Genomic DNA, 24,001 nt, shown 5'->3' on the forward strand with positions numbered 1-24,001 from the left:
AATAGTATTTGACGAAAATTGACCGCACGATATACAATGAACGATTAGGCTGTGAGGATTCCTAGAATTCCGACAATGTGGATCCAGAGAGAATCCTCTTCCCTCGGTCCCGTACTTTTAATAGTATCTATATGCCAAAATGTAGTGATCTGCAACTCCCTAAATCTTAATCATAATAATGAATTGCTAATTAGTAATTAGATTAATTATTATTTTAATCGATAGATTACGAGCTCCTTCGAGGAACTTGCGAGTCTCTTTTTAATTTCTGTCTTGGTCCAGTCAAACATCCCTTTGTGTACTGTGGATCTTAAGATAAATAGCCAGCCAAGGCCTCAGAAATATTGAGCTCTCAAACCCAAGTACTGCTGTATTCTTAGCATTTTTCACCCAAATTAATTAGGAGAGAAATGGGGAGAGCTCCTTGCTGTGAGAAGATGGGATTGAAGAAGGGGCCATGGACCTCTGAAGAAGATCAAATTCTTACATCCTTCATCCAAAAATATGGCCATGGAAATTGGCGTGCCCTGCCAAAGCAAGCTGGTAATTACAACTTTCCATCTGGGTTTTTTTTCTTTCTCCAAAGATACATAGGCCACAAAGATCGGTTCTCCAATCAAAGATAGTATTCCACATCTTTGCATTACATGATGACAAATTTTACAGTTCTATATATGTTATTACCATTTGCAAACCTGAATTAAGTTAGCTAGCTATAGAAGTCTATTCTCCTCTTTTGCACCCAACTTCGAATTTCGCTCTTCGTAATTTAAATGAATTTAGTGCAGAGTACCGTTTTTCTAAAACATGTTAGACACCATTTATGCATGTTTCATGTTGAATTAATTAAACAAAAACTAAAACTGGAAAATTACCAATAATAATTAAGAAGACTTCAATAGCTGCTAAATAGCAACGTTGCTATAATTGCTTTGAGCCTTGGACTCATCTTTTTCACTTGTTTTTTTTTTTTTTTGAAATAGGGTTGTTGAGATGTGGAAAGAGCTGCCGACTCCGGTGGGTAAACTATTTAAGGCCGGATATTAAGAGAGGAAACTTCACAAGAGAAGAAGAGGAAGCTATCATTAAGTTTCATGAAATGCTGGGTAACAGGTAAATAAAAGCATCAAATTTTAATTTTCATGAAACTTTCGTAATTAAGCTAGCTTCAAAACATGCATGTTTATCTAGCCTTTTTACCCTGCAGCCGACTATCAAGTTATCAATCATAAGGAGGATTAACATAGTCAAATTAATAAGAAAATTTCTATCAAACTCATTAAGGCTTGTTTTTACAAAGAAGAAGGGCATTTGTACATGTACTCGAGATCTGAGGTCAAATATGCACACCCTACTCCTCTCTAGCCTGGCTTATGAGCCAAAAAATAAAATACAGGGTCATTTCTCGGACACGCAAATCAAAGGCACTGATTTTCTGTTAGAGAATAGCAAGTGGCAGCTGGCAAAAATGATTCTCTATTTGGAAGCCACCACATTAGACATAATTTGATTGTAAATAACATGCAACCATGAAGTTGATAAATAATTGTCTTACTATGCAGTCACAACTCTCAAAACTCAAATTTAAGCACAAAATTTTAGGACAACTAGCTGAAATAAATATATTTTCACATTTGACATTTTATTGCAGAAAAGATCAGTGTTTTTTTTTTCTTTTCATTATTATATTATCATTACGTTATCGTTGTATCGTCGATATATGATTGTCATTATTAAAAAATAATCATTACTGCAAACCAAATATCAAAGCATGTTATTGTAGCTATTTTCCCAAAATTACGTACTTGTTAGTTAAACTATCTTGCAAATGCTTAATTTTAATCTTTTGTTTCATTTTCAGGTGGTCAGCAATTGCAGCAAGATTACCAGGACGCACCGATAACGAAATAAAAAATGTATGGCACACCCACTTGAAAAAAAGACTCAAAGATCATACTACAACAACATCACCAACAAGAAGTAGTAGTAACAGTACTTCCAATGTCACAAGCCAATTTGCTGATGAACCTGAAAATTTGAATTATCCACAACCATCTTCTAGTGATGTTTCCTCCTCAGTCACAGAAGTCTCAGCTGCATTGAGTACCGATCAGGACACAATCGTCGTCAAGGGCGAAAACATGGAGTTGTCGGAAACCTTCCCCGATATTGATGACAGCTTCTGGTCAGAGGCACTTTCAACTGATAATTCCAGCGTGCCATTACAATTTCCAAGGGCCTCAAATGATGAACCAATATTGGAGTTTCCCATCATCAAAAACGATTCGGAGGAATTTGGTTTTAGTTTTGGTCTAAACATGGATGATGGCATGGAATTTTGGTATGATCTTTTCATTAGAACTGGTCATGGGGGAACGCCAGAATTACCAGAATTTTGAGTTTTACTATTTTCTCTCTTTGGAGTTTAGGAGGATATTTTATATTGGTGGTTTGAAAAAGTTTTTAAATATTTTTATCTTGAATTTGACCGTTAACAAATGCTAGGTTGGACAGAAATTTCAATTGTGGGGGCAAATGTTTGTCCTTGTACATCCAAAAGTTAGACTACCACTTGTGCATTGACGAAGAAACTAAAGCTAATTAGCTCTTTCATTATATAAAAAGGAGAAAAGAGGTGGATAAAGAACAGAATAATGTGAGACAAAATAATTGACTTGGAGCACAGTTTTGTTACTTTGTATAGATATATATATATATATATATAGCTACAATAATTTAATATTTTAGAGACTTTGGTGATATATAATCCTCCTTAGTAGGTTTTATTTGTTCAAAGTTTATGTGTAACCATAATGATGATGACGAAAATGATGTAGCTGGACCTTTTTACTCTGAAATAAAAAATTCATTGTTTTAATGTATGCATATTTAATATGTATATTCGATTTTGCAGTAATTTGTTTGATAGTGCTCCAGTCATATATTACGTGTTAAAGAATGATATATAGTGAAAAACAGAATTAAATTGTTCTAATAAAAATAAAAAATAAAAATGCAAGCTTACAACAACATAGTTAAAACTTCTTACAATTGTGTCTAAAGAAAAAGGAAACATGGTTCTAACAAATCAACACCAGAATTATAAAAAGATGAATGGAGGTTTACCAAAAGGCTATTTCGATTTCAGATACCACTAACTGATACTCATGTCGGCAATATGATGATATGCAAGACAATTAATGTATGAACAAGAAGTCAAATAAGTACACAAATTTTGCGATCCAAAATTGACATACCTATTTTTTTCAACACAGGCATTCATCCACTGAAAAATGGTGATTTATACAGAATAAGAACCAAAGGTATAAGTAGCAAAGCAAAATTAATATTAAACTACTACTGGTTTTCTTCTTGTTGGATCTCCTATTTTTTGGAATGCTCTTTCCACTTGGGCATCTAAATCAACTCAAGAAAAAAATATCTCTAAACAAGGGTTTAGCACTATGCAAAATGTGTGTAAGGAAAGCAAAAAAATCAATTGATCCATATTAAGATAAGAAGTACCATTAGTCCAAGAGTTAGTTGAATATTTTTTCGAGCCTTTGCCCATAAATTTATTTTTTCTTGTTGTTTATAGTGGGTTTATAAATATTAAATTGATATTAGGAAAACAGAGCAAGTTCTATATCTTCGTCACCATTTCATAGTCCAAAAGAGAGTTCTATTCCGAGGGTAAATAATGTTGTCATAAGGCCCACATTTTCCACAACTTCTCAATCCATGATTTATTAAATTACAGTTGAAAATCAAAGTATCAAATGGACGAGCAAATAAAATATAAACTACAAATATTATTATTATTATGAAAAAAAAATAAACAATTTGCCGAGATAGCTGCAAACTGAATGACTACATCTTAATTGACTTAACTTTCATACTAAACTACAAATTATATTTACTAGTCTTCATGCACGCGAGTGAGCAAATAAACTATAAACTACAAATATTATTATGAAAAAAAAAATAAACAATTTGCCGAGATAGGTGTAAACTGAATGACTACATCTTAACTAACTTAACTTTCATACTAAACTACAAATTATATTTATTAGCCTTCATGCACGAGCTCACGCGCGTGTAGAAGGTATTTTTTGAATCATGGTGTGTTACACGCAACTTACACGTTTTAAATCTTTTTATATGCGTAAATTGACAAAAGGAAAGTCAAATATTTGCAGTAAATAAATAATCTTAGATCATGCTAGAAGAAACCCCTCATAAACCAATTAAAGTAGCTGAATCCATATAATAAAATCGATCTCTATTGAATTTATATTAAGAATAGAGAAAATAATATTTAATAAACAACTGATTGAATCACATTATTACTAGCTCATTGTGAGGCTAAGCCCACCCTCTCCCCTTTAGTGTAGATAATATTGTTTGTTAAAAAAAAATTCATTTGGTGTCACATCCTGGGCGGGGAAGTGATCCGCCCCAGGCCAGGATGCAGGCACGTGCCTTGGCCGGCGCGTGGGGACGCGTGCGGCGGTGGAAAATTTTTCTAAAATTTTGGGGATGTTCCTGAGGTTGAGTAGATCACGTTGGTGTATTCATACACCCCATTTGAGCATTGTATGAGAAGTTATTTCAGAAGGTTGGTTATGTGTTTTAAAATTAACGTTTTTATAGTTGTTTCGCATATAAGTGAGACCTATCCCGAGGACGAGCGCAGTCACTCGAGGCAAGGGGGTTACGACCCTTCTACATACCAGTGAGTGGGCTTTTGGTTTTCCGTATATACCTATATACTTATACTTTTCCCAGAAAGTGAAATGAAACGTTTATTCGTTTATATGTCATGCATTATGTTTGCCATTTGTTTATGCATTATTAGTAGCATATATATATATATATATATATATATATATATATATATATATATATATATATCTGTATGTTGGTGCTGCGGACGCACAGGTAAGTGCCAGGTAAGTTATGGTTTACGTTTATGTTCAGTAGTGATTTGAGATGTATAGAGAGCTCATAACTTGCACCCCCAGTGTTAGTGCTCCCGCCCAGAGTTGGGCACAGTCCTTCACGTGATGTTCACCACCCGCACCACATGCTCATCTTGGATCCAAGTTAGGTGCACAGTCCTATCGTACAGACCACTTTAGGTGGTTCCGACTCGTAGGTGACCCGCGATTATTCGCCCAACCTTCACGTGATCGTAGCACTTGAGCGTACTTATATTACACCCAGTCCTATTGTACAGACCACTTTAGGTGGTTCCGACTCGTGTGCAGGTATAATTAGTGAGATGGAGATTTGAGCTCTAGATTCAGCCGTACAGGTCACATTAGGTGACTCCGGCTGACAGATTACATGTCATTGCTTTGACATTACCTGAGCACTTGCATTTTACTTCGAGGTTTTTGGCATGGCATATTTCTGACATGACTTATATATATATATATATATATATATATATATATGTATACTCTATTTTTCTGGGAAGTATACAGGTTTTACGGCGAGGGGTTACAATCTTGTTTATGAAATGGTTTTTGAAAAGCTTTGTTTTTGCCCACTCACACTTTTTGTTTTGCGCCCCTCCAGGTTCTAGTTGACTAGCACTTTTGGTGGCTTTCCAGAGGATTTACCCGGCATATCTGACAGATTATTACCAGTGTAGGACCACCTTTGGGTGTGTTTTTGTAGCGTTATTTTCTCCCGGACTGCATTAGGTCTTCGAGCTCTGAACTTTGTTCTCACGTTGTGTATAACTGATTTTTATTTATTCGTACTTTTATTATTATTATGTTTAGCTTCCGCACTATGCACATGGTTACGTCACTTCCACGTGACGGCCAGCATGTCCTGATCTCGGTCAGGGTGTGTCATTTGACAGCTAATTTAATTACATTATTATCCGCGTACGAAAGACTTTTTTTTAAACGTGTTTAAAATAGAAAAAATAATATTTAATGAACAACTGATTGAATGACATTATTGCTAATCTATTATGAGATACTAATTATTTTAAAAAAAATTGTACGAAAGATTTTAATTATTAAAATAACGAAAATACTCTGCCACATTTGATGCATTATTTTGGGTTGCTTTTGAAGTTTTTGGTTTGAGGGACATTTTTGTTCAATTCTTTTTTATGAAGCTTATGACACCAAAAAACACTGTTCATTGAACCCTTAACTTTATATATAAAAGTAAAGACGAATACTTTAAAAACCTTAATTCGCAAAATACCAAAAATAACCTAATACAAAATAAAATCAAATCTAAAGAATAGCTTCCTAAATAAAGTAATCATTCATTTTTGGATTAACAATTACATATAGACTCTGAATTGTTGAAAGTTGAGGGGAAAAAGAGTGTATCGCAGTCTTTATTTCCAAGATGCATTATGTTTGGGAAGTGATTTTAAAGGCGGAGGATTTTCTTCCTTTCTAATCTCTTTTTTCTTTCTTCTCCTTCTACTTGAACGGTTACGATTAACTTCCATTAATATTTTATATTATTTTTTTAGATACAATAAGAAAGAAAGCAAAGTGTGAGAAGAGGGAGGGAAGAGTATGAAAATTGGAAGGGAGAGAATATTACTCTAATTTTAAATGATTTAAAACGCTTTTAGAAAAAAAATGTTTTTAAAACCAATTATTAGTTAAAAAAAAAAAAACATTTTCTCTAAAAACACTTTCAGTCATTTAAAAGTATTTCATCAATGATGTACTTGTTAAAGTAGGAGTGGGTAATAATAAAGGGGATGTCACTTAGCATTTCATTATCGATTCTCGTCAAATGTGAATTTAAATCATATTATTGTTAGGTCATCGTAAAATTTAACTCGCTCCTTTACCTCTTAATGTAAAAGTATGTGTACTTAAAAAAAAGTAATAAAGGAGCTAACGACTTATAAAGTTATAGTCTTTGTCTACGGTACTGATTAAATAGTAGGACCAAAATATCCGCTTAGTTGCCTTTCTTACTAAGTAGTCATGAGTGAATCTTCTTTTTGGAAAAGTTAATCACCGACGAATTTCCAGTCATCCACAAATATCTGTTAGTCTTTGCTTGCTGCTTTTCTCTCTGTACGCACTACAGAAACTGTACAAGATATTCAGTCCAGTCTTCCATGCATGAACAATAATAATGAGAAGGTCAGCTTTAACTAGGGGACGAGGTTTAGTCGCTCTATAATTTGTGGTACAATATATCTAGCCTGTATGATGTCGACTGTCGAGACGAACTAGAACGACACTTGTTATGGTTTTGAACGTGAGTTATCAGCTGTTGACTGTTGAATTCTTTGCCCCCGCTACAAGAAAAAGTGGCAACCACCATAAAGTAGTAAACGTGATTGTTATTGACGTAACTAATTAAAAACAATGACAAAAAAAGTCGAAAAGTGTGACATCACGGTTTTAGGAATAACTATTCTTGCAACAATCACGCTTGCTCCACGGTTATTTTCTATTTTTCTTTTGCTCTCAATAGACAACTATTGATCGAGCATCAAATTTGGTGATGGATTTGAGTGAAGATCCTTAGAAAGTTATGGTAGATATAAGCAGTCTTCACAGGGTACATTACACTTATGAAACATCCATTAAATGGTGTACTTCGATCTTCCAGAATAGTGGAAAATTTAGTCTCATTTCTGTAGGCTGAAAAATCTGACTTCGTGAGAGTGATTTGATTCCTATACCATAAATGACCCACATTTTAAAGAAGAAAAGAGAATGGTTAAATAGTATTGACAAAACTTACCCCTATTAAACTTACACCACTGTTATAATTGTGCTATAGAAATCAAACTACCGTGAAAGGCCTTGATCAACTCAATTTTATGGTGCACCTTTAAATTGGAGCTAAACCACTCAATAGGCTAATTTTAGGTGTTTATGTTCAATAAGTCTGCTGTCCTATTACTTGGTTCTTCCTTATGAAGCCCAGTTAAGTGACTCGGATTATGGTACACATTGAAGGCCCAAAGTTACTCAAAAGGAACGTCATCATAATTTTTGGACTAGTAACGATAACAGAACTCACAAACAACACGAAACTGGGTTAAGTATAATGTTGTTCATGTCAAAATTGTGTCAACCTTCCTAAATTGAAACTGAGGTTATTTAAATGGATTAATAATTATGTATCTTGTTGACATATGTAGGATTTATCAGAAAAGATAAATTAAAGAATATTCCACCCACATGAAGATATTAAACTTCCTAATTATCTAGGTGATAATTTGATGAAAAATCAATGATATTCATTAGGATTTTCTTGGGCTAATTGATCATTCTTCATCCTACCTAACCACTATATAAGGAGGCTTTAGTGAAGAAACAAACACAACACAAAAACACCAAGGTTTTACATAGTTCATATATTCTAGTTGGGTCTTTAGGGCAATCACCTCAGCCCTAGGTCTTGGAGGCAAAAACCAAAGGGCCAACTCGACATACTGTAGACCTTCGAGCTTCTAGACATGCAAGGGGGTTCAAGGTCTTTGTTTGTGTTCGTAGGAACGTGTCGACATCCAAGCTTCAGCACAAGAGGTATAAACGTCCCTCTACCTTATTGATGTTCTTCTAATTGTTGTATCAAAGTCACTCACACACTCCTCGCACGGTTACACGATGTATTAATGTATATGCCATGTTAGGAAGGTTGAAAAACCATAGTTGCTAGCTTTTGAATTTTCGTTCATATGAGACTATGTTTACAATTTGGTAAAGAAAAACGAAGTGGTTAGAGAGATAATTGAAACCCTAGTTTCAGATTAGCATGAAAAACGAGTTTTTGCGAGCCTTTTTGCATGTGTTTAGAGTTTTTTTTTTTTTTTTTTTTTTTTTTTTTTTTTTTTTTTTTGGGGGGGATTCTCCTAAGAATACTTAATTGTAGATTGCAATCTTAGCTTTCTAACGACATATGATACACATAAAACGGAGGCATATTTACAAATTTATGGCCCTTGTGAACATGCGTCGTGAGAATATGAAATCTAGAAATTTTTAGATTTCATGGAGGAAGAAGATGAACAGTGGTTCATCTCTTCCACTCTCAGCGTGGGTGAGTACATGTGTACCGCTAAGATTTCGAGGATGTTAGGTACACGATTGGATTTATCTCACGGAGTTTTATCTAATGAAGGTCACTAGGATGGAAGTGGACCACCACAAGGCAGCGCATGTAGGTCATGCACCACCTGAGGCACGTTGGGTGGAGTGTGTAATAAATAAAAATAATAATTTGCACCGCAGCTTTGGGCAGCACGTGGGACATATTTTTGGGGCACTGCTGGCTAGTGAATCATCATGGTTCCCTGACTTATGTAGGTGTATATTTAGTTTTGGTATTGGACATGTTTTTGATTTACTAAAATTAAGGAAACGTTTTTGTTATTATTATATTATCCTTTTCTTTTAAGTTAAAATCACCAAAATTAAATAATTATCCACAGTTTGCCCGAATTCTAGGAATGTCAAGGAGATTATATCGATCTAGTTTACTCATGTTATTGAGCATTTTAAATTAGAAAGGAATATTCTTTAGTTGAATATTTAAATTGATTACTTCATATTTGTTTGTGAATAATTGGATGTTGTTAATTGGGCTTGTTGAGCATGTCATTTAAGAAAACGATCCATATTAGGATCTTTATCCCACATGATTTAGTTGGGCCCAAAATTAGATATTTGACTGGGGTTTACCAAGTGGTCAATCTTCTTACTTGATGTGGTGTCAAGGAAGGATCTTTATGGAGACATCTTGGGTGTCAAAGAGGGTTAATTTTCAAAGACACAGTATTGCCAAGATATCGACCTGGCCGCACTTACGGAGGCCCACTTATTAAATGTTTCTTATGCTCCTAGGAATTAGATGCACACTTTGACCTTTAAAAGAACCGAGAATCTAAATGAGAATTCTCTTCAAGAATTAGCTCGAAAGTTAAGGAAGTTCCCTAGGAGGCATGCTCAAAGTAGTCCAATTCAAGAAGATGAGAAAGAGAAAGATAAAATCCTCAAACATCGTTGATGCTACTAATGTTGAAGAGAGAGACATCTCACTCACATTGATTGAGTGAATCTTCACATTGGTTGAGTGAATCTATCATGATCTTCAATATTAACTCTCTACTTAACGAAGTATCATGATCTTGAATATTAACTCTCTACTTAATGAAGTATGCACATGGTGCACATTTTGCTCATACTTCTTTTTTAGTTGTATTCAAAGCAATTTTGGCATATGTGGTGAGAATCCAAATGAAGATAAGATAACTTGGTTGCCTAATTCTATTCCTTAAAGTACTAAGCAATTGATCCCCGTGGGAAATGTAGGAGATTGCGGATGCGTTCGCATTCCTTAATTTGGACTTAGAATATTTCTTCAACATTTCATGATTGAGCAATATTTTTTGGAATATTTTATCCTTTTCAATATGCCAACATTTCAGAAGTTAAAAATACATTATAATTTTAAGACAAGTGTTAGGTTATGGAATTATTGTTCCACATTATTCCTCAACTTATATTGATTGTAACTTTCTCTTTAAATATATTATTGAATGCTAGTTGATCAAAGTGGTTTGAGATACGTCATTACTTGACCGAATCACTAAGTGATTAACCATACATTGAAATTTTAGTAAGTTTTGAAGAAGCCTCAAGAGAGTGCTATTCAAATCTAGCTCGAATTAGTGTGCTAATTCACTACACTTACAATTTTATTTTAGTTGAGAGCATTAAGTAGACGCTCCACATGTTTTTCTGAAAAATTTATTGTTTTTTCCTACTACTCAAGGCAATTATTCTTTAAATGTACATTGTGGTAAAGCCTTGGTTTAACAACTGTTTCACATGTATATCAAAAGAATAGAGTCTATTATACTCTTCTTGGAAAACCAAGAAATTACGACTAGGATTCCAATCACTTGGAAATGAATTTTGGAAATTTTGTGTAATGTCACACTATTTTAAGGTGGTGTAGGGGCAATTTAACTCTTCCAACCTAGTGGGAGACATTTCTTGAAAGTTTGATGCCTACAGGTAGTCCATAAACCCTAGAGTAATTGGATGAGCGAAGAAAAGATTCTGAATTTCCAATTAGCTTACATCACTTCTCACATATGGTGAGATAGTTGTCTAGGATATAGACTTAAAGGTTAACTAATTTCTTGTGACATTTAAACTTTAATAGAATTGACTATAAACTTGTTCTTCACAATGGAGAGATCTTTCAATCTTTAAGCGAAGGTGGGGGAAATGAAATATCCTTACCAAGTGTCGGTAAAAGATTTTCCAACCAAAGGTTGTTGGGCGTGGTGGTTGTACTACTAATGAAAGTGTACCACTAGTCTGAAAGCAGTCTCTAAGCTAGAGCACTAGCTTAAGTACAAGAGGTTGTATGTTTAGTGGGAGTGTACTAAATAAAGTGTACCGGTAAACTACAAGTAATCTTCCACCTTAGAGAAGGACAACCAAAGAGAATGTGCTAAACTGCACTAGGAGTAAAACTAATGGAATCATACCTCATGCCTTTTGGACTAAAGTCTATGTCAAAAAGAAGAGGTTTAATGATCGCTACTTTAACATGTTTATCTAAGACGGTCAAGTTAGCTATTGTCCCAAGAGGCATGTCTAGGCAAGCAGTTAAACCAAATCAGACTGACATGAGAGCTTAGGGAAGACAATTTGAAGTTAACACCATGTCATGTAATTCATTAGCTGTGCAACGTATTTTTTATATTTGTTATCAAACGTAAGACATGGATATATGATACTCTAAGACATGACGTTAAAAATGCCTCAATCCAAGTTCAAGTACTAGACACTACGGTGCTGAACTAATCCATGCCATACTACCAAGAAAAGCTCGAATGACCTTCAACAAAAGGGTACTTGTACCCGAACCGACACAGGTAGGTAGGTAGAGAATACCCAGGGGCGTGAGAACTCTTTCTAAGGAACTTAGCAAAATAGCTCTATAACTTAAGGGATAAAGAGTGTCAAGTTTGGTGTATGACGAACAGTCTGGAGTATAAAGCAAAGAACTTCCAAGTGATTTGTTTTTGTTAGTTTGGTAATGGCTTAATAACAATACTCCTGGTTATGTACGTTCTTCTTCGCGAGGTCGCATGTCCCATTTTCTGTATGAGGAGATAGTCTAGAATGAATGTGAACTATATGAGTTGATTGATAGTCTAGAATGAATGTGAACCTTATGTGTTGATTGAGATTATGCCACACCCTATGTGAGTGAATGGGAGATGTATTTATTAAAAAGGATAAATGAAAGAATATTCCACCCTAATGAGGATATTAAACCTCCCAATTATCTAGGTGATAATTAGATGAAAAATAAAAAATATTCATCCTAAAATATGCTTAGAATTTTCATTGGCTAATTGGTCATTCTTCATTCTCCCAAACCAGTATTTAAAGAGGCTTGAGTGAAAAAACAAACACAACACAAAAACACAAAGGTTTTTCATAGTTCATATATTCTAGTTAGGTCCCTAGAGCAATCACCTTAGCCCTAAGTCTTGCGAGGCGAAAACCACAAGGGCAACTCGACATACCGTAGCCAACCCGACAACCTTCTAGGTTGGGGCAACTCAACATACCGTAGCCAACCTGACAACCTTCTAGGTTCTAGACATGCAAGATGGTACAAAACCTTTGTTTGTGTTCGTAGGACCGTGTCGAGATCCAAGCTCCCACACAAGAGGTAAATACGTCCTTCTACCTAATTACGGATCAAGCTTCAGGCTAAGCTCACTAGTGGTCGAGTCTCACCCTACGTGAAAACAATCAGTATTAGCTCATTCAGCACTTGGGGACGTATAAAAGAACGTCATAAGGAGATTCTGTAATGGCTGTTGAAAAGGGAAATATGATCCTTACTATGCGGTTAGTTGTCAATCATAGTCGAAGGTAACAAAGTATTTCGACTTAAAGGAGAGCGAGGGGGAACGAAATACCCTCAACCAGTAGAGCTATAGACCCTATCATCTAGAGTTATATGCACTCAAGGCTGCAGCTCCAATAGAACCAGCCTCCCACGAGCAACAGACCCGTAGCGTCCGTAGACATATGACTCCTTGACAAAACATGAACAGAACATGCAAGCTCTTCAACACAAAATAATCGACTTACAATTGACTCCATCAAAATTTGAAACCCCGATGTTTATCATTTCACCAAATAAAGACAAATGAGTACAACAAAAATGGAGGTAAAGTAGAGCTGCATCAAAACAAGCCGAGGGAAGGGACATCTTGAAAAGACAAACACAACACAACAAAAATTAAAGAAATCAATCACAAACCATTTACGATATAGACGAATGATTGCAGTCAACAATCCCTACAAACCATTGAAGTACGACCGCAGACTGGAGCCAATATGATAGTCGGTCATATATGTTAACGGAGAGCCCTAAAGCCCTCAGAGAGGCAATAAAGCGTATACAGCATTGTGGGCTCCTAGAAAGTCTTGGAAATCAACATAACCACAAGAGCTAACAAATTAGAATCAAGGCAGATATGGATTATTTTACGTCAATGGGACAATCCCATTGACGTTCAAATATGCAACTAAAAGAAGAAAAAAGTCGAAGTGTCCACATAGAATATTGGGCTCAACAACTGTAAAACCCACAAAAGCAGCTTCTGCATCATTAACATCTCTCTATCTTAACAATGGCATTATTCAAAACTTCAGCTACTTCCTTTTCTCACACATTGCAGGGAGGCCAACTTACACCCACACCAAGGAATGGCCGAGAGCATCTAAGAGAGGCAAGAGTATGCCAAAGCTTTCTCCTCACTCAGCTCCTCTGCAGTTGCATTCAACTTCTTCCTCGAGAACTCATCAATAGAGAGTCCTATACAATTGTGAAACAAATGTGTATTAGAACTTTGAATGTTCACATTCTATTCAATTGTTAAGAAATGCAGAGACTACAGACTCTTACCTTGAACAATCTTCCACTCCCCATGTTGGCAAGTGACTGGGAATGAGAAAATGAGACCAGGAGGTACATCGTATGAGCCGTCAGAGTAAACACCCATGGAAACCCAAGTGCCCTGAATGTATGGTCAAAGAAATAATAAGCATATAATAGATCTGTATAAAATGTTCTAACTGAAAACCGAACAGAATCATAGGTACCTCCGGGGTTCCAAGTACCCAATCACGAATGTGATCACAAGCAGAACTTGCAGCAGATAATGCACTTGACAGCTTACGGGCCTTGATGATTGCAGCACCACGTTGTTGAACAGTGGAAATGAATTCTCCATTCAACCTTATTAATAAAAAGAGTGCTTCACTGTAAGTAAACCTAATAATAGGACTAAAGCGAATTTTAAATGTAGATCAAAGCATGTACCATGCATCATCAGCAACAAGCTCACGGACACCTTTCTCCCCAGATGGTGTCTTGACAGTTGCATGGTTGACATCAGGATACTGCGACGATGAGTGGTTACCCCAGATAATAACATTCTTAACATCAGAAACTTGAACATTCAATCTCTCAGAAACCTGGCCCAAGGCCCTGTTATGATCTAGTCTAGTCAAACAGGTGATGTTTTTCTCAGGAATTGATGGTGCAAATTCCTTCAAGATCAATGCATTGGTGTTTGCGGGATTAGCAACAACCAAAACCTGCAAATAGGAAAGGGAGTTTGTAATGTCAAATCAATTTGAACTTCTAACTGCAATAAGTGTCTTCATGTTGTACAGAAAATGTAAAAGCTCTTATACCATAAGGGATTTTAATTCTTTTAATAAATCTAGGGGTATTCAATTAAGATTTTAAGTGATTCCCTAAAATTTAACGTGTATTCAATCAGGATTTTAAGATAGTTTACTGTTTATTAAAATCCTAAGAAATCTGGTGATTCAATAAGAATTTTAAAGAAGTTTATAACATTCCACGTGTATTCAATTAGGAATTTATTCAAAGACTTTTAAAAAATTGAAGAATTTGAGGGAATTGGACAGATTTCGAAGTGTATTTTAAGTATTCACAAATCTCACGTCTCCCCCTGAGATTCCGAGGAAGCAAAATTTTACATGAAATCTTTACAAATCAATTAAACTCCATCAAATCATAGACTTATATATTGATCAAAATTCCTCAAAATCTCAATTGAATACACCGATCCTGAATGATGAATTTGATTGGAAACTAAAAAAAAGCTATTTGGTATCCAAAAGGGAGCTTAATCACACCCCTTACGGAGAACATGACACATTCATAATCTTGCATCTGCAGAACCACCTATATAATTACATTCAGAAAACAGAGAAAATAACATAGCACAGTATGAACATAATTGACTGATTTGTCATGATTCTGCTTGAAGATGTATTTGAATCGTGCACAAATTCATATCATAATGAAGTAACATATTCCTTATAAAAATCAACAAACTACGCAATAATTTCTGTTCTATTCAATATTTTTTACCTTGCAGTTGGGAGCTGCATGCTTTTCCAGTGCAGAAGCTTGGGACCTGTAGATGGAAACGTTCTTTGTCATGACGTCTTTCCTTTCCATGCCCTCTTTCCTTGGGAAGCCACCCACCATGACGGCGATGTTAACTCCAGTGCATGCCTCCACAACATCAGTTGTAGCAACAACACCTGATACAATCCACAACAGGTACCAATCACATCAAACTCAACCACAACATGCACACACAAACACGCAGTTCCATATGCCGATAACAGATCAGTGGTATTTACCTTTAAGCAGAGGGAAAGCGGCGTCCACCAACTCCATCTTGACACCATTCAAAGCCTCAGCAGCTGGTGGAATATCAAGCAAGTGCAGAATCACCGGCTGATCCGCTCCGAGCATGATTCCCCTTGCGATCATCGGCACAAGCGCATATCCAATTTGCCCTGTAAATCCACAAATATACACACTTTCAACATCACTCACTCAAAAATCATCCAAATTCATAACTCATCCAAATCGGATCGCTACTTCAACAAATCACAAGCCGCATCATTTCAAAACATCGATCTAATTACTACTTCGTCACTCCTCCCACTCTCAGTCCTAGCACACATACACACACACAAAAATATATAATCATGTACAGATCTAAACGGTGCATCAATCATATGAAATTTACAAGTTAACAACCAAGAACAAGATCGTAGATCTAGAAGATCGATCAGGGCTTGCTGAAAATTCGAAGAAACCATGAGATTATGGATTCGATACAGTACCTGCGGCTCCAGTAACGAGGATGCGAGCTGGTTGTTTCGCCATGAATTCCGATGAGCTAAGGAGGAAGGCGAATCGATCGATCTGCAGTGGCGAGGTGGAGTTGCAGATGAGAAGAGCTTACAGTCAGACAGTAAAGGTGAGGCAGCAGAGGGGTATATATCTGCGTGGAATTTATGTTGCCAAGAAGATGCGATACGGACAAGGGGATAGCTTGACACGGCGCCGTTTTGAAATTAAGTCCACCCTTTGACGGCGTCATCAAGCCAGTGACTCGGATAGGACGTGGGCGGTATGGCGCGTGATGGAGAATAGGCGGAGGAGGGATATTCCGTTTAGATTCGGTCTCGTGATGTGTCCTAACGACGATCGTCATGATCCATGCGGAGGCCGTATAAAGTAGTTTTTAAAGTTTCTAATCCACTAGTTCTTGTTTAAGCTGAAGTTGCCACGTGGGGAGGGAGTACACCAACAAACCAAAAAAATTGAGAGATTTTTCAATGCACTTGATAACATGATTGAGTATACCAATATAACTAGTGAGAATTTCTTTCTGAAGTGTTCATATTAGTATTATACTATTTAGTGTATTGGACTGTGGTTTAGAAAAATACTACTTTTATAATATTTTCATACCACAATCGTATTATCTCTCAACAAATATGGAATCCATATGTGTTGATGGATCATTTAACAAAATGGTACAAACGTATGAAAAATATGATAAAGGTAGCATTAATCGTGTTCTGAGAACATAGAAAAATCTGTCAATGAGATGAGTGATAATAACTTTTTCCTTTACGTTTTCATTTCATTTTACACACTACTCCAATCCGTTAGCTCCGTGAATCGATTAAACATTTTTCTTACATGGCAGGAAATTTGATGATTTTAGTTTAATTATTACTACTTCCCTTCACAATATCTACTTATTTAATTTAATTTAATTGTTGAAGATTTGGAAACCAAATTTTATGTTTTGGCCTTATTTCATGGTGTGGATTTCAGTTAAGATAAAACCCTCCCTTGATATGAAAATTATTCAGTGATGAAAGAAAACTTTGCAATTAACGCTTTACCATGTGATGGAAAACAATCATACTTATACATTTATACATTTGGATGTGAATTCTCTCTCCCCCAACAAACTAACAATTTAGTTAACACACTATAAACGGCCCAATCACATCTAAAGTTAAAGCATCAAAGAATTTCCCTTATATAAATACTCAGTTTTATGAAATAATTGGTTTCGGTGTTCCTTTATTTTTCCAGAACGTTCTCCGCTGCTTTGGCGCTGCTCTTCCTGCATTCAACCATGGCTACTGCATCAGGTAAAGTTACAGACTTACAGTTCTCGTCGCCTCCCAATTTCTCGAATCGATCGCCGCCTTTCAAATCAAAGTTGTCACTGGTTTTTTTGTCGCTAAATATTTTATAATCTTGATTAACAAGGAGCGAACGAGGGCTTAAATTTTGAAGAAAACCCCATTCTTTTGCGTTTTGAGTGTGAATGATCAAAATATGCTTAGATTTTTGGGGGCTTTTGAATTGTTGGGGAAGATTGGTCTCAGTTTTGTGGATAATTATGATAATTAAGAGCACCCCCGTCCATTGAATATTAACATTTATTGGATATTTTCTTAATTTCGAGATATGTTACGTTGCGATTTTATCGGAAGAAGATGGATTGGACTCAACGCTTAGGTTTTTGACATTTTTTTTTTTGTAGTGTGAGTTAGGGTGGGAGTGTGAAATGATATTTCAGACTTCAGAGGTCTATTTCTGCTCAATAATTGGTGAATGAAATTGATCCCTTTTTGCTAATTTAACTACCTTAACAGTTCACAATGTAATTCTGCAAATTCTAGTTAGTTATCAAGTGCAATTACTGAACAGTTTGGTAAATAGGAACCCATTATGCATACATATATAGACAGAAACATCATGCCGATGTTGGTGTGAGTAATTTGATTTCGGTTATGTAATTGTCTAAAACAATTTGAGTAATTGACACTTTTGTAAGAATGCAATCCCGCAATTTGATTTTGTAATGTGTTATGGTGTGTGCAGCGGCTTTCAAATCAAGGGAGGATCATCGGAAGCAGATGGAATTGGAGGAAGCGCGTAAAGCTGGGCTAGCGCCAGCTGAAGTTGATGAGGATGGGAAAGAGATTAATCCTCATATTCCTCAATATATGTCAAATGCACCTTGGTATCTTAAGGCTAATCAACGAGTAAGCTAACATTCTAAGATTCGTCAACCCTTTCCCTTACTTAGATGTCAAGGTGACATATGCTTAGCGTCTTTTCTTTCTATTTCTGTGTAGAGTTTGAAACATCAACGGAAATGGAAATCAGATCCAAATTATACAAAATCCTGGTATGACAGAGGTGCAAAGACTTTTCGGGCTGATAAATACCGGAAGGGAGCATGTGAAAAGTATGTGGATCAAGCATTGCTTATAATACTGGTTCCTGATTTTCTTCTCCTGCTGTCGTACCACATCTAGCTTGTCATCTTCACTAAGATATCGGTAACCGAATCTCAAATATCATATACTTGTTCACTAATTGTAGTGAGAGTTTAATGATCACGTCTTTCCACTGGGGAGTGCTTTTCATAGAGGGAATGACAAGATTGCTGATGGTGTTATGAGCTCACAAGATTCATATATCCACTCTTATCCAAAACTGGTTTGTTAGTCGATCACAGAATTTAGATGCATTTACTTAATAATTCTATAATTTGTGATGGTACCATGAGTTTTGTCAGGAAACTATACTCGGTTGTTAAATTGTTGAATGCCTACAGACAAGTTTTGATCTGGTTTTCTATAGTCACTGTAGTAATATAATCACGTTAGTAACAAAAGCTTGTGTATCTTATTTACTTATTCTTGGGGATAGGATGCATATTTTAGCCCATGAAAGAAAATTTAAACTCTTCTTACCGTATTTTGTGTTAGAGTTGGGATTTATTTATTACCAGGGGGTTTCATCCTTTTCTTTTTACAGCTGTGGGGCAATCACGCATACCACAAAGTTGTGCATGGAGAGGCCTAGAAAAAAAGGAGCAAGATGGACAGACATGCACATTGCACCTGATGAAAAAATAGAGAGTTTTGAGCTGGATTATGATGGAAAACGGGATAGATGGAATGGTTTTGATGCAGCAACTTATGCTTATATCATTGAGAGATACGAGGCAAGGGACGAGGCTAGAAGGAAATACCTGAAGGAACAGCAGATAAAAAAGTTGGAGGAGAAAAATAATAAGCAGAATGGGGAAGGGGAGGTTAGTGAAGATGATGAGGATGTCGATGCTCTGAAGGTAGATGAGGCCAAGGTTGATGAAAGCAAACAGATGGATTTTGCAAAGGTTGAGAAGCGTGTTCGCACGACTGGTGGTGGAAGCACTGGAACTGTGAGGCATGTATTGCTTTGTTTGCTATCTCCTTGATAGTCTGTGTGTTGTTTAATACGAAATTTTTTTTATTTTGTGTATGGCCTTCCCCCAAAAGATGATTCACACATGGTTTTAATTTTGAATTCTCTTGGTTCAGAAATTTGCGCATTCGGGAGGACACAGCTAAATATCTTTTGAATCTTGATGTCAATTCTGCTTATTATGATCCCAAAACTCGGTCCATGCGTGAAGATCCTCTTCCTGATGCTAACCCGAATGAGAAGTTTTATGGAGTGAGTTGTCGAACTCGGAATATTTTTTAATTCTATGAATGTGAAGAAAAAATGATTTTTCAACTTGCCATTTTTACAGGGAGATAACAAATATAGAGCGAGTGGCAAGCTCTAGAGTTCAAGCAGCTCAATATTCATGCATGGGAGGCATTTGAAAAAGGGCAAGACATTCACATGCAAGCTGCTCCATCTCAAGCAGAATTACTGTATAAGAACTTTAAGGTCATTAAGGAGAGGTTGAAGTCACAAATGAAAGATGCCATCATGGAGAAGTATGGCAATGCTGCAACTGAAGAGCAACTTCCGAAGGAGCTTCTTTTGGGACAGTCTGAGAAGCAAGTTGAATATGATCGTGCTGGCAGAGTTGTAAAGGGCATGGTACATATGAGATTAAATTATCTTGCCTTGCATTAATGATATTTGTACCTTTTATCTGTATGCAAAAAAAGCGAGAGGGGGAGGGGGAGGATAGTGTCTGTGTGCATGATATTTGTACCTTCATTATTTTTAAATGGAGGGGGGAGTTTCAAACGCGGTCGCATGGGTGGAAACCCAACACCCTATCCACTAGGATGTTGGACCACATGCAAGTTGTTTGCTAACATAAATCTCTTGTGAATTTATCTGATAAATTAATCTACCTAGTTGTCTCCTAGGCAATTTCATCTTCAGAATATGCTTGATAATGTCAAGATTGCCCTCTAACTTTTATATGTAGCATCTTTGAATGCTCGGTAAGGAAATTAACATCTGTTTTCTTCCGATTTTCTTTGAAGGAGACATCCCTTCCAAAGAGTAAATATGAAGAGGATGTTTACATCAATAACCACACAAGTGTTTGGGGATCATGGTGGAAGGATCACCAATGGGGATACAAGTGTTGTAAGCAAACAATTCGGAACAGTTATTGCACTGGTTTAGCTGGAGTTGAGGCTGCCGAGGCAGCTGCAGACCTAATGAATGTGAACATTGCCCGCAAAGTAGCCTCTGAAGGTTTGTATGTTTCACATATGTTTTTGTTTATTTATTTTAATGTTTGAGAACACTGTTTTTATTGTTTATGGAGAGTGCTTTATCCATATTATTAAGTAATATCGTTTATTGTGGTTGATTTCATCATTTCGTTTATTGTGATTACGATCATGTTTCCAGATTCTTATTTGTTTTACCTTCGTACATGTGGATATGTCTTGTTACTTTGTTATACTTTGAACTTCTTATCACATTCTGATTCTTCAAATTTTTTGCAGAGACGCCTGCTCCAACAGAAGAAATAAGGGTTGCTACCTGGGGAACTGATATACCCGACGACTTGGTCCTTGACCAGAAAAAACTTGATGATGCTCTTAAGAAGGTGATCTTGTGGGATTCATTTTCATTTTCAATTTACTACTTTTAATGTCACTTTATATATTTAATTTAAGATTAAACTTTATAATACTCAACTCACATCGCCACTATACTAGCCATTGTGTTTCCAAACTTTATTGATTGATTGTTCATGTGTGTTGCTTTTCCCAGGAGGATGAGAGAAAGACGGAAGAAAAGGATGAAAGAAAGCGCAAATATAATGTTAAGTGGGACGATGAGGTATAAATAAATACCCATTATGTTCCAGTTGTGTTTACCTTTCTTTTCCTTGTATGATGTTGCTCGAGTACTGTGCTTCCTGGATAAATTTTTTTACACCGTGTCATGCATTTTGTAGGTTACTCCCGAGGAGATGGAGGCATATCGAATGAAAAAGATTCACCATGACGATCCCATGAAAGATTTCCTGCGCTAAAGAGTCAACTGTATTTGCCTTTAATCTGGATACTGTAAGCTTAGAAATCTTAATTAGCATCTTGTCGATTAGGCTCCGAGAAACATTTGCAGAAAACCTGCAGTTGTCTGAGCTCTTTGGATCTTGTTATTTTTGTGCACATTTGTAGAACAATGAAATCATATTAGAAAGAGGACAATTGGATTCAACTCTACTCCTTCTCCATGGATTGTGGAAATTGGGACACTAGCATACAAATATGTGGAGGGGCCTTGTAGCATCCGAGGGTATGTACGGTTTCCGTCCTCCGTCAATATTTTCTTGTATAAAAAAGAGAGATGCTCTCCCTCTACACGACTCTCTTTTATTCTAGCTCTTGTATTTAATAAATCAAAGTAGAACCAAGGGACAAAAACAAAAGGAGGAGTATAAAAGGGGAAAACGGAGGTGAGAAATCGTGTACCTAACAAAAACCATACAAATACGGTAGAACCTCCTTATGGTAATACTTGATAAGGAATAACCTCTTTATAGTCGTAAAAATTTTCGGTCTCAACTTGAGGCCAATTATGTATAGGAATAAATTGTACATTGTAATAAGTTATAATTATTATGGGTCCCATATTAAGGAAACTCGCCTCTATATCGTAGTAATAATTGTCAATAACTACAAAAATATGTAATGTCACAAATAAAAGTCTAAGATGAACTAAAATATTTTGCTATAAATGTTTGGAAATTGTTTGGAACAATGTTTTACTTTATAGAGATGGTACCACGCTTTTGAGCTTGTGAGTCCATAATGCGTCGTAAGCATGGACATCTTCCTGGTGAGCTTTTCAAACATGTTTACAGAAAAGCATTAAAGAGAGTACTACATACACACAAGCACTAGATTTTAAGACTGAGTATGTTTTTTACCAATGTTAAATCTTGAAAATTGATGTGCTCCACTTCTAGTTCTTTGTATTCAAGCAATTTTCATTAAGAGTAACTATGTTAAAAAATAAAATAAAAAATCTAGCTCACTTAGTGATAACCTCTCTAAAATTATAAGATTGCTTTAGTCCAAACATTAGGACTTTATATATAGATTACAACTATACCTCACAAGGGTGAAGAGGTCCAAATTAACGATCAAGTAATGTAAAATAGATCACAACTAAACTTTTGATTATTTCAGATCCAAAAACAATAATCTTTAATCTTATATTCTCGACCAATTCACCAATCCACAATAAAGCATTTCCATGTACATATTCCACAGAAAATATTATAAAAAATAAAATAATTGAAAGGAAGAAAACCTAAATTGTTTGTATACATCACCACACTTTCTGCAGAAATCACTTCATTCGTCAATCTCTTCACCCTGAAAACAAAAAACTAGCAAATCTTAAAGCTTGTTCAATCACTCCCATATTTTGTATTGGAAACAAAAAAAAAAAAACAAAACGACCAAAAGTTAAAATAAATTATGTTGATTTATGAACTGCGAGCCAACATCTCCTGGAACTCAAGAAGGGATTTCTCCTTCTGAAGCTTCATGTCTTGCCTAAACTTGTGGATGAACTCCTCCGCTCTTTCATCCACTACCCGCAGCTGAGGTGACTTAGCAACCACTGCTTGCCACGCATCTTCAACGCTGTACAAACTCTTCTTATCTCTTTTCACAACCTTCCCATCATCCTCCTCGTCAACCGCTTGTTTCACTTTGCTTGTTTCTGCTTGCTCACCAAAATGTCGATCCTTCTTGGCGTCCACACAGACAGCGGCAGGCTCTTCAAAGAGCTCGTCTATGTGTATGGCTTCCGTATTCTTATTATGATGGAGCTTGTTGTGGTACTGGTAGCCAGATCTTCCCAGCGCATAACCGACGTGGGAGTCAAAGGTGTCGTAGTGATGGTTATAGTATCGGTTACTAGGGAAGGTAGAGGAAGGTTTGGTGAGAGCGCGGAGTTTGGATGGGATAAGAAAATGAAACTTGGTCTGCAAGGCACGGAGGTGTCTGGCAGTGGTTTTGATTGCTCTGGGGATGTTGAGTTTGTGGAGTTTTGATTGTACTTTATCGGTGAAGCTCCTCCACGTCCTCTTCGCGCATCCAAACTTCTTTGCCAGCGTCCGGCATGACCTAGACGTATTGGATCGTAACGAAATCATTGTTTCCTTTCTACACAAAAACTTTGCTGCAACGATAAGGCAAATGAGGGTATGATCTATATGATGGCTCGTATGGAAGAAGCTTTTGATACCTTACTTTTTCTATTTTGCGCTGCTAAATGCTCCCGTTTTTCGACT

The 24,001-nt window shown here is 36.2% G+C and overlaps 4 protein-coding genes and 1 long non-coding RNA gene across 5 annotated transcripts; 3 read left to right on the top strand and 2 right to left on the bottom strand.

Moving 5' to 3' along the window:
* Window positions 1-338: 338 nt before the first annotated feature.
* LOC137732278 (transcription factor MYB14) lies at window positions 339-2,878 on the top strand. Its single transcript, XM_068471583.2, has 3 exons — window positions 339-543; window positions 984-1,113; window positions 1,862-2,878. Exons 1-3 carry the CDS (start codon window positions 411-413, stop codon window positions 2,397-2,399), a joined length of 801 nt encoding a protein of 266 aa, XP_068327684.2. The 5' UTR covers window positions 339-410; the 3' UTR covers window positions 2,400-2,878.
* A 5,479-nt stretch (window positions 2,879-8,357) lies between these two features.
* Window positions 8,358-9,485, top strand: LOC148690032 (uncharacterized). The gene is made up of 2 exons (XR_015957527.1): window positions 8,358-8,543; window positions 9,139-9,485. It is a non-coding gene; the product is annotated as an uncharacterized LOC148690032 (long non-coding RNA).
* Window positions 9,486-13,517: 4,032 nt separating this feature from the next.
* LOC137731168 (malate dehydrogenase) lies at window positions 13,518-16,612 on the bottom strand. Its single transcript, XM_068470277.2, has 7 exons — window positions 16,239-16,612; window positions 15,747-15,905; window positions 15,469-15,644; window positions 14,383-14,660; window positions 14,163-14,298; window positions 13,966-14,077; window positions 13,518-13,875 (listed from the first exon to the last, which is right to left on the bottom strand). Exons 1-7 carry the CDS (start codon window positions 16,279-16,281, stop codon window positions 13,781-13,783), a joined length of 999 nt encoding a protein of 332 aa, XP_068326378.2. The 5' UTR covers window positions 16,282-16,612; the 3' UTR covers window positions 13,518-13,780.
* Window positions 16,613-17,414: 802 nt separating this feature from the next.
* On the top strand, window positions 17,415-21,902 carry LOC137732173 (pre-mRNA-splicing factor SLU7). Its single transcript, XM_068471474.2, is given in 11 exon segments — window positions 17,415-17,570; window positions 18,310-18,473; window positions 18,567-18,679; window positions 19,255-19,668; window positions 19,803-19,938; window positions 20,018-20,042; window positions 20,045-20,316; window positions 20,715-20,931; window positions 21,189-21,292; window positions 21,460-21,528; window positions 21,647-21,902. Coding segments are annotated over 11 exon segments (1,608 nt in total). The 5' UTR covers window positions 17,415-17,554; the 3' UTR covers window positions 21,725-21,902.
* A 955-nt stretch (window positions 21,903-22,857) lies between these two features.
* LOC137732748 (uncharacterized) lies at window positions 22,858-24,001 on the bottom strand. The gene has a single exon (XM_068472026.2). It carries the CDS (start codon window positions 23,861-23,863, stop codon window positions 23,189-23,191), a length of 675 nt encoding a protein of 224 aa, XP_068328127.2. The 5' UTR covers window positions 23,864-24,001; the 3' UTR covers window positions 22,858-23,188.

Source organism: Pyrus communis, chromosome 16 (genome assembly GCF_041283825.1).
Source record: "Pyrus communis isolate YQ-2024b chromosome 16, ASM4128382v1, whole genome shotgun sequence".
NCBI classification, from domain to species: domain Eukaryota; kingdom Viridiplantae; phylum Streptophyta; class Magnoliopsida; order Rosales; family Rosaceae; genus Pyrus; species Pyrus communis.

Coding starts and splice junctions, on each gene's coding strand:
- LOC137731168 (XM_068470277.2), bottom strand. CDS start 16,281: ATGGCGAAACAACCAGCTCGCATCCTCGTTACTGGAGCCGCAG. Junction 15,645..15,746: donor CGCTTTCCCTCTGCTTAAAG/GTAAATACCACT, acceptor GGATTGTATCAG/GTGTTGTTGCTACAACTGAT. Junction 14,078..14,162: donor GGGTACTTGGAACCCCGGAG/GTACCTATGATT, acceptor CCATACATTCAG/GGCACTTGGGTTTCCATGGG.
- LOC137732278 (XM_068471583.2), top strand. CDS start 411: ATGGGGAGAGCTCCTTGCTGTGAGAAGATGGGATTGAAGAAGGGGCCA. Junction 544..983: donor TGCCCTGCCAAAGCAAGCTG/GTAATTACAACT, acceptor TTTTTGAAATAG/GGTTGTTGAGATGTGGAAAG. Junction 1,114..1,861: donor CATGAAATGCTGGGTAACAG/GTAAATAAAAGC, acceptor TTTCATTTTCAG/GTGGTCAGCAATTGCAGCAA.
- LOC137732748 (XM_068472026.2), bottom strand. CDS start 23,863: ATGATTTCGTTACGATCCAATACGTCTAGGTCATGCCGGACGCTGGCA.